At 44.5% G+C, this 17,677-nt stretch overlaps 1 protein-coding gene across 1 annotated transcript in view; it reads left to right on the top strand.

Moving 5' to 3' along the window:
• JMJD4 (jumonji domain containing 4) overlaps positions 1-17,677 on the top strand; it is a 35,361-nt gene that overhangs the window by 10,539 nt on the left and 7,145 nt on the right. Inside the window, exons 3-4 of the mRNA XM_077490547.1 lie at positions 3,089-3,254; positions 12,087-12,212. Coding sequence (XP_077346673.1) covers positions 3,089-3,254; positions 12,087-12,212 — 292 coding nt within the window. The remainder of the gene's footprint in view (positions 1-3,088; positions 3,255-12,086; positions 12,213-17,677) is intronic.

Genomic DNA, 17,677 nt, shown 5'->3' with positions numbered 1-17,677 from the left:
AGTTTGTGGCGAGGAGAGCTGATTAGCGGCATCTCCTCAAAGGAGACATCTATATATGTAAACAGGGCACTGATCATCAGTGCCCTGGTTACAATAGCGACACCAGTGCCACAAATCGGTGCCAGCAATCAGTGCCCACCACTGCCCATAAGTGCCCATTGGTGATGCCAGTCCGTGCCGGCTATCAGTCCTGCTTAACAGTGCTGCCCATCAATGCCCATAAGTACTGCCTATCTGTGCCACCTATTAGTGCCCACCAGTCCCACCTATTAGTGCCCATAAGTGTGGAATATTAGTACCTCCTCATCACTGTCCCCAGTGGAGCCCAGTTCTTACATCCGGTGTCCCCAACAGAGCCCCAGTCCTTCCTTACATCAGTGTCCCCAGCAGAGCCCCGGTGCTTCCTTACATCAGTGTCCCCAGTGGAGCCCAGTCCTTACATCAGTGTCCCCAGCAGAGCCCTGGTGCTTCCTTGCATCAGTGCCCCTAGTGGAGCCCAATCCTTACATCAGTGTCCCCAGTGGAGCCCCAGTCCTTACATCGGTGTCCCCAGTGGAGCCCCAGTCCTTACATCAGTGTCCCCAGTGGAGCCCCAGTCCTTACATCAGTGTCCCCAGTGGAGCCCCAGTCCTTACATCAGTGTCCCCAGTGGAGCCCCAGTCCTTACATCAGTGTTCCCAGCAGAGCCCCGGTGCTTCCTTACATCAGTGTCCCCAGCGGAGCCCAGTCCTTACATCAGTGTCCCCAGCAGAGCCCTGGTGCTTCCTTGCATCAGTGCCCCTAGTGGAGCCCAATCCTTACATCAGTGTTCCCAGCAGAGCCCCGATGCTTCCTTACATCAGTGTCCCCAGTGGAGCTCCCCCTTACATCAGTGTCCCCAGTGGAGCCCAATCCTTACATCATTGTCCCCAGTGGAGCCCAATCCTTACATCAGTGTCCCCAACGGAGCCCAGTCCTAACATCAGTGTCCCCAGTGGAGCCCAATCCGTACATCAGTGTCCCCAGTGGAGCCCCAGTCCTTACATCAGTGTCCCCAGCAGAGCCCTGGTGCTTCCTTACATTAGTGTCACCAGTGGAGCTCCCCCTTACATCAGTGTCCCCAGTACTTCCTTATATCAGTGTCCCCAGTGGAGCCCAGTCCTTACATCAGTGTCCCCAGTGGAGCCAAGCCCTTACATCAGTGTCCCCAGTGGAGCCCAGTCCTTACATCAGTGTCCCCAGTGGAGCCCAGTCCTTACATCAGTGTCCCCAGTGGAGCCCAGTCCTTACATCAGTGTCCCCAGTGGAGCCCAGTCCTTACATCAGTGTCCCCAGTGGAGCCCAGTCCTTACATCAGTGTCCCCAGTGGAGCCCAGTCCTTACATCAGTGTCCCCAGTGGAGCCCAGTCCTTACATCAGTGTCCCCAGTGGAGCCCAGTCCCTACATCAGTGTCCCCAGTGGAGCCCAGTCCCTACATCAGTGTCCCCAGTGGAGCCCAGTCCCTACATAAGTGTCCCCAGTGGAGCCCAATCCTTACATCAGTGTCCCCAGTGGAGCCCCAGTCCTTACATCAGTGTCCCCTGCAGAACCCTGGTGCTTTCTTACATCAGTGTCCCCCGTGGAGCCCCAGTACTTCGTTACATCAGTGTCCCCAGTAGAGCCCAATCCTTCCATCAGTGTCCCCAGTAGAGCCCCAGTCCTTCCATCAGTGTCCCCAGTAGAGCCCCAGTCCTTACATCAGTGTCCCCAGTGGAGCCCCAGTCCTTACATCAGTGTCCCCAGTGGAGCCCCAGTCCTTACATCAGTGTTCCCAGTGGAGCCCCAGTCCTTACATCAGTGTTCCCAGTGGAGCCCCAGTCCTTACATCAGTGTCCCCAGTGGAGCCCCAGTCCTTACATCAGTGTCCCCAGTGGAGCCCCAGTCCTTACATCAGTGTCCCCAGTGGAGCCCCAGTCCTTACATCAGTGTCCCCAGTGGAGCCCCAGTCCTTACATCAGTGTCCCCTGCAGAACCCTGGTGCTTTCTTACATCAGTGTCCCCAGGGGAGCTGCCCCTTACATCAGTGTCCCCAGTGGAGCCCCAGTACTTCGTTACATCAGTGTCCCCAGTAGAGCCCAATCCTTCCATCAGTGTCCCCAGTAGAGCCCCAGTCCTTCCATCAGTGTCCCCAGTAGAGCCCCAGTCCTTACATCAGTGTCCCCAGTGGAGCCCCAGTCCTTACATCAGTGTCCCCAGTGGAGCCCCAGTCCTTACATCAGTGTCCCCAGTGGAGCCCCAGTCCTTACATCAGTGTTCCCAGTGGAGCCCCAGTCCTTACATCAGTGTTCCCAGTGGAGCCCCAGTCCTTACATCAGTGTCCCCAGTGGAGCCCCAGTCCTTACATCAGTGTCCCCAGTGGAGCCCCAGTCCTTACATCAGTGTCCCCAGTGGAGCCCCAGTCCTTACATCAGTGTCCCCAGTGGAGCCCCAGTCCTTACATCAGTGTTCCCAGCAGAGCCCCGATGCTTCCTTACATCAGTGTCCCCAGCGGAGCCCCTCCTTACATCAGTGTCCCCAACGGAGCCCGATCCTTACATTACAGTGTCCCTGCATAACACACACTCGCCAGAAGTGAGGATCTCCAGATAGATAGTGAGCAAGCTGGGATGAGCTTCTTGGATGATGGCAGAGCTGAGCAAACTCCCACAACGAGCCGTGTGTTCAGTGGTGTCAGTGGAGAGGGGAGGGGCCTCTGATTTGTGCAGCCAATCGGTTTTAGTGAAGTGAGAAGCCGATTGGCTGCTCCTCCCCTCCCCACTGAACACACGAGGAAAGACACCTTGCAGCGGTGGCAGCGGTCTTTTTTTTTTTTTGTTACCCCCACCGTTTGTTTTTGCCTAAAACATACTCGATTTCCTGTAACAAAGGCAAAGTCACGGAAATTTAATCGGGACGAGTTTCGATTGGGACGAGGGTTCCAAATCGGGATTGTCCCAGGAAAATCGGGACTGTTGTCAAGTATGCAATAAAGGTGGAAGAAGTTCTGAAATGACAACACTGTTGTGGCAGAGAAGATCCACTTGACATGCTGCCGTTTTACTTCACTGATCCTGTTCTAATCTGTTTCAGGAGATGCTGCGGTTCCTGTTGCTAAATGTGATTTAAAGGAGTACAACGCCAACCCCAAGGAGCAGATTCCTCTCCGGGAATACATTGAATACTGGAGGGAGCACAGGGAGAACGCCTACCAGTCTGCAAAGGGCTGCCTGTACCTGAAAGACTGGCACATGCAGAGGTAATGCACTGGTGGGGGAGATTCACTAAAACTGCAGAGTGCAAAATCTGGTGCAGCTGAGTATGGTAGCCAATCAGCTGTCAGCTGCCAATTTTTTTTTTTTTGTCAAAGCTTAAAGGCGTTGTCCCCAGCTGAGCCCCAGTCCTTACATCAGTGTCCCCAGCTGAGCCCCAGTCCTTACATCAGTGTTCCCAGTGGAGCCCGGTCCTTACATCAGTGTCCCCAGCAGAGCCCCAGTCCTTACATCAGTGTCCCCAGTGGAGCCCGGTCCTTACATCAGTGTCCCCAGCAGAGCCCCAGTCCTTACATCAGTGTCCCCAGCAGAGCCCCAGTCCTTACATCAGTGTCCCCAGCAGAGCCCTAGTCCTTATATCACTGTCTCCAGTGGAGCCCCAGTCCTTACATCAGTGTCCCCAGCTGAGCCCCAGTCCTTACATCAGTGTCCCCAGTGAAGCCCGGTCCTTACATCAGTGTCCCCAGCTGAGCCCCAGTCCTTACATCAGTGTCCCCAGCAGAGCCCCAGTCCTTACATCAGTGTCCCCAGCGGAGCCCCAGTCCTTGCATCACTGTCTCCAGTGGAGCCCCGTCCTTACATCAGTGTCCCCAGCAGAGCCCCAGTACTTACATCAGTGTCCCCAGCGGAGCCCCAGTCCTTACATCAGTGTCCCCAGCGGAGCCCCAGTCCTTACATCAGTGTCCCCAGTGGAGCCCCAGTCCTTACATCAGTGTCCCCAGTGGAGCCCTGTCCTTACATCAGTGTCCCCAGTGGAGCCCGGTCCTTACATCAGTGTCCCCAGTGGAGCCCGGTCCTTACATCAGTGTCCCCAGCTGAGCCCCAGTCCTTACATCAGTGTCCCCAGCAGAGCCCCAGTCCTTACATCAGTGTCCCCAGCAGAGCCCCAGTCCTTACATCAGTGTCCCCAGCGGAGCCCCAGTCCTTACATCACTGTCCCCAGCGGAGCCCTGTCCTTACATCAGTGTCCCCAGTGGAGCCTGGTCCTTACATCAGTGTCCCCAGTGGAGCCCGGTCCTTACATCAGTGTCCCCAGCTGAGCCCCAGTCCTTACATCAGTGTCCCCAGCTGAGCCCCAGTCCTTACATCAGTGTCCCCAGCAGAGCCCCAGTCCTTACATCAGTGTCCCCAGCTGAGCCCCAGTCCTTACATCACTGTCCCCAGCGGAGCCCCAGTCCTTACCAATCCAGTGGTTTGCATTCTATGCGTTAAGGGGAAAATACCTTTTTACCTGAATCCAATCTTCCAGCAACAAGAAATGAACTTAGTGAGACATTAAAGTGATGAATCAAAGCAATCAGTGAAATGACATAATCCAAAAACAAAACAAATGGTTGATTAAAGCAATGAATGAATAATATAGTCCCGGAAAAACCGGTCCAAAAATAAAGTCCACCAAATATGCTTGAATCCTTAATAATCTGTTAATCGTGACATCACACACAAAAACACCCGGGAAGCAGTGACAAGTTCCAAAGGAAAGATCCTCCACCACTGTTCATACTGTCGCTTACCAGATTCTGAGATCTCTTTTTTTTTGGAGAGATCTACAAGAGCTTGTGATCCCTTTCACAGACAGGGGTTCACTTTAAGAGTCAGGAGGGTAGTCCCCACAACTGCGTCCCAGATGGTAACAGGGTATTCTAGGCAGTATTCCTCCCCCATGTAGAAAACAGAAAAGCCTCCATAGTGTAACTCTTCACACAAAATATTTATTAAATAAAAGAATTTATCACACTTACAAACGTTCTTTCATAAAAGCGCTTCGATTAAAATTATCATGCCAGCCGGCTCATAGGCGCTGCCCGTGTCTTCCGGGTCCAGCGCTGTATGCGGTGACGTCAGCACGCCGCTCCTCCCTACACCTTTCGTCACAGATGACGTATTTCAGGGGCACGGGCTGACCCACCGCCATATAAGCACATTAAGACACGGAAGTGGACGCCCAGCGCTGAACTCCTGGCAAACCTCCCCTTCCGCCATTCACTAAGTGGGCATTTAGGTTTACAACTATGCCCTCCCCCCCAGTGAACTCTCATTGTGTATAAGTACATTATAATTCATATGCAGCCCATACGTGTGTATCCACATCACTATAGACCAGTGATGGCGAACCTCGGCACTCCAGATGTTTTGGAACTACAATTCCCAGGATACTCCTCTACACTGCAGAGTGCATGAGCATCATGGGAAACGTAGTTCCAAAACATCTGGGGTGCCAAGGTTCGCCATCACTGCTATAGGCTAACGTACAGAGGTAAAATTAATACCATAATGAAATATATAAAAGATTATAAAACTACATCTCAAAAAAAGAAGAGGTTATAAAGAATATAAGGAGAGACCATCGGTAGATTGATTTAACCTCAAACAGAGGCAAAATAATCACCGAATTAAAATGTGTCTCTATCTGCCAAATTTGATTCCCAAATAGAAGACAAATCATCATCATGATCTAAAAAAAATTTGTTCAATACTGTGAGAATTATTTCAACAGTAGAGAAAAAAAAAAAAAAAAGAGAGAGAAGGGGAAACGTACCACCAAGAAGAAGGGGAAAATGAGGTACCACATCCTTCATACCGAAATAATCCCCCAACGTTGGTAAAAGTTTCTCTTAATTAAGGTTCACCAGGAATTCAGCGCTAGTTCATATAGAAATTCAGCCATTATCCATGAGTGACACCCTACATCAACAATCCCCCCATGGACTCAACTGTTGTCAATAAATGCATTGACATCTGTCTCAACCTTAAGGCCATGGGGGGTGTAGCACCGTACCTTGTATATCCACATCATTTCTAACCTGGAGAGTTCCCCAACTAGAGAGCTCCCCCTCCAGTGGGCACTGTATTTGTCGATTCCCAAAAACAGTGTGTTAGCTGGATTGCCATTATGGTGAATCGCATAATGTTTAGAAACAGAATGGTACTTAAAACCATTCTTAATATTGGTGATATGTTTACCCAAGCGAACCTGCATGGATCGCTTGGTTCTACCGATATACTGGTGCCCACATGGACATTGTAACAAGTAGACAACGCCCGTTGAACTACAGGTGATAAATGGTTCAATTTTGTGTGTAACTGATGTACTAGTGCAGGGATATGCAATTAGCGGACCTCCAGCTGTTTCAAAGCTACAAGTCCCATCATGCCTCTGCCTTTGGGTGTCATGCTTGTGGCTGTCAGAGTCTTGCTATGCCTCATGGGAATTGTAGTTCTGCAACAGCTGGAGGTCCGCTAATTGCATATCCCTGTACTAGTGCAAAAAAGGCTTCCGTCTTTCTTTGCTTACTCACATTTAGTGTGCAGACCTGACACCTGCGACACTGATGGTATCCAGAAAGATTTTGAAAGAAGGAGACCTTTTTGTTAGGGGGGTTCACTACATTAGGGGCAATTCTATCCCTAAGAGAAGGATCCCCCCTAGATATTACCTGCAGCTGTATTGGAAGAAAGGTTTTAATAACTCTATCATTCCCCAATATATGCCAGTGTTTCCGGAAAATTTTCTTGATACAATAATGTTGACTTGAGAAGGTGGTAATAAAGGGTAAAGTGGGTCTCTCACATGCTTTTTTTATTCATAAGGTGCTCCGAGAGTAAAATAGTTCTATCAATATTCGCCACCTCCTCCAATGTTTTCTCCAATACACCACCCTCATAAACCATTCTCCTCCAACCTATCTTTGAGAATCCCTGCCTGGATCCTATAGTCCTCCAGAGTCGCACAGTTCCCTCTCATCCTAATGAACTGACTCTTGGGAATTGATATAAGTCAAGAGTCCTGATGACAACTCCCCAAGGGTATATAGGCGTTCTGATCTGACTTCTTAAAATATGAAATCGTCTTAAAGGTATCCTTATCCTTCGAGATAATGATATCCAAAAAGTTAATTTTCTCCAGACTTGCCTCATGTACAAATCTGATGCCCCTATTATTTTTATTCAAGGAGCAAAAAAAATCATTCAGCTCCAGAGTAGTTCCCTCCCATAGGAGGAGGACGTCATCTATATACCTAGCCCAGAGCCGTAGGTGTGGGTTTTCGGTCCTTATAGATGACGTCCTCCTCCCACTTAGCCATAAATAAATGGGCTAGGCTGGGGGCATATTTAGCCCCCATAGCCACGCCACATTGTTGTTTATAATACTGGTGATCGAACCAGAAATAATTATGACCCGCTGCATATTGCAGAAGGTCAATAATAAAGGCCTGTTGTTTTCTAGACAAAGTAGAGGGATTACTCAAATAATGGTATACAGAGATGTTACATCTGCAGTTACTATTATAGTCTGATTATTCGGTTTTAATCCTGATAACATAATAATCACCTGTCTGGTGTCCTTAGGATAAGACGGCATTTGCCGTACCAGCTATTGCAGAAAAAAAGTCTATGTACTTGCCCACCCGGGACGTAATGGAACCAATCCCACTAACTATTGGACGTCCCAAGGGGCAAGTAAGACTCTTGTGGATCTTGGGTAAACAATATAATACTGGCACTCTCGGGGGCCCTAGGAATCAAATAAGCTCTCTCCTTCTCATTTAAAATATTTGACTGAAAGCCCTTATCTACTAAGGACTGCAGAGTTTTTTTTTATATTGGGTGACAGGGTTGCCAGGCAAAATGGCATAAGTATCCCTGTCATCTACAATATTGTGCATCTCTCGAAGGTAATCACTCCGATCGAGGACAACGATTCCCCCTCCCTTATCCGTGGGGCGGATTACTACATTTCTGTTGTTACAGAGAGAATCCAAATCCTCCTCCAATTGTTTCTCCATTCTAACACTAGGAATTTTGATATTCTCTAAGGCCCCTTTCACACTGACGTCCCGTTCAGGCCCGCCTGTCAGTTTTTCAGGCGGACCTGAACGGGTGCTCCATAGACCTCTATGGAGCGTCGGATGTCAGCGGTGACATGTCCGCTGACATCCGACCCGCTCCCATCCGAAAAAGTGTAACGGAGGAAAAAGCTATTTTTCCATCCGTCATTGGATCGGGTGACGACGGGCACTGCGGTCCGTCGTCATCCGATCTCCCATAGGGGAGAGCGGCGCTGTGACAGGTCCGTCCCTGCGCAGTGTGCAGAGACGGACCTGTCATCTCCCTGCTCAGCGGGGATCGACGGAGTGATCCCCGCAGTGAGCAAACGGATATCCAAACGGACTTTCAGTTCTGATCCGCCCCGTGTGAAAGGACCCTAAATCTCTTAGAACTACATCCCTGAACACTTTCAATGAAGGGGCAAGAACACCTGGGGGGGTTAAAGGTTGAGGCATTAGACAATCCAGTGTGTTGATATCCCTCCTGGACAGTCACATTCTGTCTTGTTGGAAGAGTCGCAAAATGTCGTCTGATATTAACTTTACGAATATACTTATGGATATCCATATAGGTCTGGAATTTATTCAGCTTTCTCGACGGCGCAAATTTCAAACCTTTATTCAACATGGATTTCTTAGCATCAGTAAGCCCTTGTACACACGGTCGGACATTCTGACAACCAAATCCGTTGGATTTTGTCCGAAACTGTTGCATACACACGGTGGGACAAAGTTGTCGGAAGATCCGATTGTACATAACGTGATGACATTATTTCGTTACAACGGGACTATGTTCAGGCTAGTAGCCAATAGCTTTGGCCTAGGAATTTTATCTGAGGATGCGTGGCACTTGGTCCGTCGGAGTAGGCTACACATGATCGGCGTATGTCCGATCGGAGCATTTTGTCGGAAAATTTTATAGACAAGTTGGAAAACTTGGTCCGTCGGATATTCAGACGGAAACAGTCCGATGCAGACCACACACACAGTCGGATTATCCGACAAAACGGTCCGATAGGACACGTTCCATCGGAATCTCCGACCGTGTGTACAAGGGCTTAGAGTTTGAGAGCTCAAGTTGAAAATACCCTCTCCATTTATTTCTTTTTGACTGCGCTCTCCTCCCCCCTCTGCTTCCTCTTTGTTTTCTACCTGTCTTTTTACCCCTTGATTGGGTCTGGGAAAACCCCAATATTGTTGTTCCCGATTCCTGTCATAAGGTTTATTAGATTGAACACCTGGTGGACCTGGCCGAATACCATCCGTGGCATCCCCACCCCTCTCATTGGCACTATGATAAATGGGGCCCTCTCTGTCTCTCAACGGAAAGAACCGATTCTGTGTTTCCACACCAAACTCATAATCATGACCATCTCCTTCTCTTCCATATTTTTGGACCGGTTTTTCTGGGACTATATTATTCATTCATTGCTTTAACCATTTGTTTTCTTTTTGGATTATGTAATTTCACTGATTGCTTTGATTCATCACTTTAATGTCTCACTAAGTTCATTTGTCTTTGGTGGTAATCTCTGTAAAGGTTTTTTTTCAGCGCAGCTAATAGGTTTGGAATTGTTATCTTGGTGTGGGTATCTCACATTATTTAGTTGCAGCAGTTAAATGAGCATGTATTCACATTTTTTTAGGACAGCGCAGTATTACATTATTCTAAGTTCCAGCAACGAGCCCAGCAGCTCCAGCCACCGTCTCGGGTCCTCAATTGGATAGATTGATAGCAGCAGGAGCCATTGGCTCCCGCTGCTTGTCAATTTAATTCAGTGACATGGGAGGGGGGGGCTGTGTCAATGGACGCAGCAGCAGAACTCGGGAGCACGCCCGCATGGGTGCCCCCAGGTAAGGCGCTTCACCGTGGTGGAGGGGGCACTTGCCGAAGAGGCCAGGAGCGCCACCGTGGGACCTCAGAAAAGGAGGATCGGGGCCGCTCCTGTGCAAAACCCTTACACAGAACAGGTAAGTATAACATGTTTTGTTATTTAACCACTTCCCGCCCCAATGACGTCGTTGACTTTGAGTGGACTGAGTGGTAAAAATGCTGCCGCTGCGGCTGGGGGGGCCAGGATGTTTTTTTTGTTTTTTTTTTGACCCCCAGATCTTTTTGTAAAGAGGACCTGTCACTCACTATTCCTATTACAAGGGATGTTTATGATGATGTTTACAATCCTTGTAATAGAAATAAAAGTGATAAAATAAAAAAAATAAAAAAAAAAAATAAAAAAATAAAAGTGTCAAAACAGAAAAAGAAAAGTAAAATAAACAGGAAAAAAAAATTCATGCGCCACCATCCTCGTGCGCAGAAGTGAACACATACGTAGGTCGCACTCACATATGTAAACAACGTTGAAACCACACATGTGAGGTATCCCCGTGAACGTTAGAATGAGAACAATAATTCTAGCACCTCCTCTGTAACACTAAAGGGGGACCTGTAAAAAAATGTAAAACGTCTCCCATGGGGATTTTTAAATACTGAAGTTTGGCGCCATTCCACGAGTGTGCACAATCTCAAAGTGGGACATGTTGGGTATCTGTTTACTTGGCGTAAGATCATCTTTCACAATATGCAAAAACATGGGTTTGTTTTACTGTTTTTTTGTTTTTTTTTGTTTGTTTGTTTTTTATGCATGAAAACATTCCACCCCCCCCCCCCCAAAAAAAAAAGTGTTTTAAAAATAACTGCGCAAATACCATGCGAGAAAAGAAGTTGCAATGATGATCATTTTATTCCCTAGGGTCTCTGCTAAAAAGGAAAAAAAAAAACATATTTAATGTTTGGGAGTTCTGAGTAATTTTCTAGCAAAAAAAAAAAAATAGTTTTTACATGTAGGAGCGACTTGGCCTGTATTTTGTTAATACATTTTGCAAACAGGTAATTTTCCCCTCCTTCATTGATGTATGCTAATGAGGCTGCACTAATGGGCACTAATAGGTGGCACTGGTGGGCACTGATGAGGTGGCACTGGTGGACACTGATGAGGTGGCACTGGTGGGCACTTATCAGGTGGCACTGGTGGGCACTGATGAGGTGGCACTGGTGGGCACTGATGAGGTGGCACTGGTGGGCACTGATGAGGTGGCACTGGTGGACACTGATGAGGTGGCACTGGTGGGCACTGATGAGGTGGCACTGGTGGACACTGATGAGGTGGCACTGGTGGGCACTGATGAGGTGGCACTGGTGGGCACTGATGAGGTGGCACTGGTGGACACTGATAGGTGGCATTGGTGGGCACTTATGGCTGGCACAGATGGGCGGCACTGAAGGGCGTTGATAGGTGGCACTGAAGGGCCCTAATAGGTGGCACTGATGGGCACTGGTAGCTGGCACTGATGGTTGGCAGTGATGGACACTGATTGGCACTGGTAGGTGACACTGATAGGCAGCACTGATGAGGTACTGATTGGCACCACTGATAGGCATTCATAGGTGGCATTTGTGGGCATTGATAGGTGCCACTGATTGCTGGCACATATGCACTTATTCGTGGTGCTGTGTGGGCACTGGAAGGCAGTATTGATAGGCACAGATGAGGCGGCTTCGCCTCTTCTGGACCGATGGCCCTTGCACTGAAGCCGGTGATCTGCGCTTTTTTTTTTTCTCCTCATCCTGTGAAGAGAAAAAAAAGACAGATTTACCGATCTTCTGTTTACATCACGTGATCAGCTGTCATTGGCTGACAGCTGATCACGTTGTAAGGGGGCCGGGATCTCCAATCTGTGATCACCCGAGCCTCATTGACTCGGTGATCACAGCGCGCACTCCCTGCAGGGGGCGCATGGGGAGCGTGCAAAGGGTAGGACGTCTGTTGACGGCCTCCCGGCAAAGCAAATCCGCGCTGTAGCCATCATTCAGCTATAACCCGGGTCTGAAGGAGGTAATTGAACAAGCTGAAGTTAGGAGCTGATTGGCTGCCATGCAGAGCTGCACCAGATTGTGATTGATAATTGAAGATCTCTTCTTCCTTCTTCCAGAGAGTATCCAGATTACGAGGCGTATAAAACACCAGAATATTTCTCATCGGATTGGCTGAATGAATACTGGGACGCCATTGCTGTGGACGATTATCGTTTTGTCTATATGGGTCCAGCTGGTTCATGGTACAGATATCATTTTATCATATTTTTTTTGCGCTATAATCAAAAAAAAAAGCGACAATTTTGAAAAAAAAAAACATTATTTTTTACTTTTTGCTATAATAAATACCCCCCAAAAATATATAATTTTTTTTTTTCTCTTCAGTTTAGGCCGATATGTATTCTTCTACATATTTTTGCTTTAACCACTTGCTTACTGGGCACTTAAACCCCCCTCAGTCCCAGACCAATTTTCAGCTTTCAGCGCTGATGCACTTTGAATGACAATTGCGCGGGCATACAACACTGTACCCAAATGAAATTTTTATCATTTTTTTCCCACAAATAGAGCTTTCTTTTGGTGGTATTTAATTACAGCTGGGAGTTTTATTTTTTGCTAAACAAACAAAAAAAGATGCAAAAAAAAAAAAATCATGTTTAATAGTTTGTTATAAAATTTTGCAAACGGGTCATTTTTCTCCTTCATTGAAGTGCGCTGATGAGGCGGCACTGATAGGCTGCACTGATGGGCTGCATTGGTGGGCACTGATAGGCTGCACTGGTGGGCATTGATAGGCATAGTTAAGGCGGCACTAATAGGCACAGATAAGGCAGCACCGATGGGCACAGATAAGGCGGCACTGATGGGCAAAGATGGGCACGGATGGGTGGCACAGATGGGTGGCACGGATAGGCACTGATAGGTACCACTGATAGATGGGACTGATGGGCACTGATAGTTGGCTCTGATAGGTGGCACTGCTAGGCACTGATGGGCGGCACTGCTGGGCACTGGTAGATGACACTGATGGGCACGGATATGTGGCACTGGGGTGCAGCACCTTTGTTGAGGCAGATTGTGGGCACTGCTGGGTGGCACTGTGGGCACTGCTGGGTGGCACTGTGGGCACTGCTGGGTGGCACTATGGGCACTGCTGGGTGGCACTGACGGGGGGCACTTACTTTTTTTCAATGTGGCACTGCAGGGGGCAGGTGGGCACTGGCAGGGGGCAGGTGGGCACTAGCAGGGCTGGCCATGATCGGGACTGATGTCCCGATCACGGCCGCCGGTGATCAGCTTTTTCTTTTTCTCCTCGTGCTGTCAGCGCGAGGAGGAATAATAGCCGATTACCGGCTCCGTTATATCACATGATCAGCTGTCATTGGCTGACAGCTGATCACGTGATAAGGGGTCGGGATCGACCCCTTGCACGGATCGGTGATCAGGCGAGTCTCATGGACCCTCAGGAGGCGCGCAGGCCGCTCGTGCACGGGACGACGTCAATAGACGTAGTCCCGGAAAAGGAGATCCGCGCTGTAGCCATCATTTGGCTATAGCGCGGATCTCAAGTGGTTAAAAAATGACAATAAGCGATTATTGATTGGTTATAGCGCCTACAAAATAGGGGATAGTTTTATGGCATTTTTATTATAATTTTTTTTTTATTAGTAATGGCGGCGATCTGGGATTTTTATTGGGACTTGCGACATTATGGCGAATACTTCGGACACTTTTGACACTATTTTAGGACCATTGGCATTTATACAGCAATCGGTCCTATAAAAATGCACTGATTACTGTGTAAATGACACTGGCAGGGAAGGGGTTAACCACTAGGGGGGGGGGCGATGAAGGGGTTAAGTGTGTTCTAGGGAGTGATTCTAACTGGGGAGGGGGGGTGGGCTTCAAGTCACATGACAGCGTTCACTGCTCTTGATGACAGGAAGCACGGTCACGCTGTACGTGGCGGACGCTCACGCGTACCTGCTATCCCGCCTCTTAAAGGGGACGTACGGTGTACGCCCATTTGCCCACCACTGCCATTGTGCCGATGTATATCGGCGTGCGGCGGTCAGCAAGTGGTTAAAGAGAGTGTGGTGCTTGTCCGTGTAAAGCCGCTGGTGTATGCAGTACGTAGCCAGAGGTCCGGTCGGTTAGATGGCGCTGTCATAATCATTTTTATATGAATAAATGTTTGTGGAACAAATCATATAAGTTTCCATTATTCCTTATGGGAAAATTCGCTTTGATATACGAATGCTTTGGATTACAAGCATTTTTCTGGGACAAATTATGGCCATAATCCAAGTTTTTACTGTATTTCATATACCTTTTATATACACTATATTGCCAAAAGTATTGGGACGCCTGCCTTTACACACGCGCGCGAACATTAATCTCATCCCAGTCTTAAGCTGGATACACACTATACAGTTTTCAGTTTGTTTGCAATCAGGCAGGCCCTTGCACTACATAGTTGAAGGTAAATCTAAAGGAAATCGCACAACAAAAGTTGTATAACCGCTTCAGCCCCGAAAGGATTTACCCCCCCCCTCCCCCCCCCGACCAGAGCACTTTTTGCGATTCGGCACTGCGTCGCTTTAACTGACAATTGCGTGGACATGCGACGTGGCACCCAAACAAAATTGATGTCCTTTTTCTCCCCACAAATAGAGCTTTCTTTTGGTGGTATTTGATCGCCTCTGCGGTTTTTATTTTTTGCGATATAAACAAAAAAAAACAGCAACAATTTTGAAAAAAAACGCGTTATTTTGTACTTTTTGCTATAATAAATATCTTTTTTTTTTTTTTTTTTTAAGTGCATTTTTTTTTTTCAGTTTAGGCCGATATGCATTTTTCGAAATATTTTTGGAATAAAAAAAAAAAAAAATCGCAAAAAGCCATGCATTGTGTACTATTGTGATAATCTCTGTCTGTGATTGATCACAGTGATCACATGGTACACACAGAACCAATCGCAGTCCATCTCTACCATGTGATAAGCTGTGGCCAATCACAAAGTTAATCACAATAATACATAATGAATGAATGGATTTCATTCAGAAAAAAAAAGGTTGTCTTGATATTCATTGTTATAAGCAATCATAATATGTAAAAAAAATAAAATATCCTGATCAACTCCCCAGAGTAGTAGAGTGTTACTATGGTAACAGTGTATTGCTCTGGTCACAGTATGTAAATTAAATCGGAAATTTTTTTTATAAAAAAGAAAAAAAATATTTGAAAAAACTGTAATGCCCTGTACACACTATCAGATTTTCTGCTAATTTTTTTTTTCTTTTCCTTCAGATTTACCAAAAACCATATAATATGAGGTCAAACCTTAGGAGTTTCAATTTGTATGCAAGCAGGCAGGCCCTTCTATTATATGGTTTTGGTAAATCTGAAGGAAAAAAATTAAGCAGAAAATCTGATAGTGTGTATGGGGCTTAATTCAAAATATTATTTTTTTATTTATTTTTCAGTCAGCGTCCCTGATCACTGCAATCCAGTTATATGATAATGCTGTACTGCACTGGTGACAATATGTAAAAAATAAAATATAGGAAAAAAACTATTATTTTTTTTAATTTCTTTATTTTCCAAAGAATTATGACAAAAAGTTACAACTTCCAAAAACTTGCCATGCCTCTTACTATATACCTTGGACTGTCTACTTTCCAAAAAGGGGTCATTTGGGGGGTATTTGTACTCGTCCTGCCATTTTTGGGCCTTAAAAAAAAAATTAAAAATGAGATCGTCCGTCGGCACATCAGGATTGATCAATTTTCTGATATATATATATATATATATATATATATATATATATACTGTGTGTGTATATATATATATATATATATATATATATATATATATATATATATATATATCCCGTAGATTGTGGACTCTATAACTTTCCTACAGACTAAATAATATACACTGATTTGGGTTTATTTTTTATGAAAGAAATGCCCTAAATTTATGAAGAACAATTATTTGATTACAAAATGTAATAATGGAAACAAAGAAAAATGCATTATTTTTTTTCAACGTTTTCAGTCTTTTTTATTTTTAATTTTTTATCGTTTATTTACCAAAAAATAAAAAAACCCAGTGATGATTAAATACCGCTAAAAGAAAGATCTAATTCTGTGAAAAAAAAATGATAAAAAGTTCATATGGGTACAGAGTTGAAAACTCCAGTATTAAAATGATAAATGTAGAGGAGTGGGGATTATAGCGGTGCTGCCAACAATTAGTTCATAACAAATTAGATAATAAAATATCTTTATTAAATACAAAATGATAGATAAAGACCCAGCTGAAGTTCAGCTAGGTTTTTATCTATCCCCTGCGGCCGTGCATGGTCTCTTCTGTATCATTCCTAGGCTGGGGCTTATTTATTGACATCTACCTTTTTGTCTCCCTTGTTCCTGGGGAGGCAACCCATCAACAAACCTTTCCATCTCCTGGTTTCGGACTGGCAGAGGTGTCTATTTCTGTGTTATCATGCATTATTACTTATATATATTATTTTTGCCTTTTATGCTAGAGCTCGATTATTGTGGTGGTCCAATACTATCCCCTGAGGAAGCCATCACTGGCGAAACATGTTGGGATTCTACATCCACTTGTGACCATCCTTTCCTTTTTTCCCTGTGGGTCACCAGCAACTATATATATATATATATATATATATATATATATATATATATATATATATATATATATATTTACACACTCTGTATATGCTCTATCATTTTAATAATTTCTACATCCCCCGTTTATTTTTGTATTTAATAAAGAAATTATTATTTTTTTATCTAATTTTTTTATGAACTAATTGTTGGCAGCACCGCTATAATCCCCACTCCTCTACATTTATAATTTCGCTAAATGGGATGAGGTGCAGGACAATAAAGAGCCACTCAGATTATATTCTATAGCCGGAATTCAAGTGGTTAATAGTTTACTGGGAAATTTTACTGTACTCAATGTGTCGAGCAAAAAATAAAAATAAAAAATGGAATTCATTAATATTAATATTATAATACTACTAATGTTATTATTAATTATAATTCTATTAATACTTTTATATTACTATAAAAATGAATTACTACTATTATACTAATAATATTATTATAGTACTTTTATATTACTATAAAAAATAATACGAATAATAATATTATTAATTATAATACTATTAATACTTTTATATTACTATAAAAAAATAATATTATAATACTAATAATATTATTATTATAATCCTAATAATACTTTTATATTACTATAAAAAAAATATTATAATACTATTATTATTAATTATCATATTAATACTTTTATATTACTATAAAAATATTAATATTATAATACTATTATTATTAATTATAATACTATTAATACTTTTGTATTACTATAAAAAATGAATTATTAATAATATAATACTAATAATATTATTATTAATTATACTATTAATACTTTTATATTGCTATAAAAAATTATTAATATTATAATACTAATAATATTATTATTAAGTATAATACTAATAATACTTTTATATTACTATAAAAAAAGAATTAATATTATAATTCTAATAATAATATTAATTATAATCCTATTAACCTGGTTGCAATCCGGGGATTATATTGCATTCCAAGTGTTATGTTTTGGTCTTGACCTGTATGTAGTTTTGGCAAATAAAAACCTT

This window comes from Lithobates pipiens, unplaced genomic scaffold, assembly GCF_037356315.1.
Source record: "Lithobates pipiens isolate NorthernLeopardFrog02 unplaced genomic scaffold, aLitPip1_a1.2 Scaffold_19, whole genome shotgun sequence".
Classification (NCBI taxonomy): Eukaryota; Metazoa; Chordata; class Amphibia; order Anura; family Ranidae; genus Lithobates; species Lithobates pipiens.
Note: the sequence above shows the minus strand (reverse complement) of the source record. Positions and strands in the feature narration are given on the sequence as shown.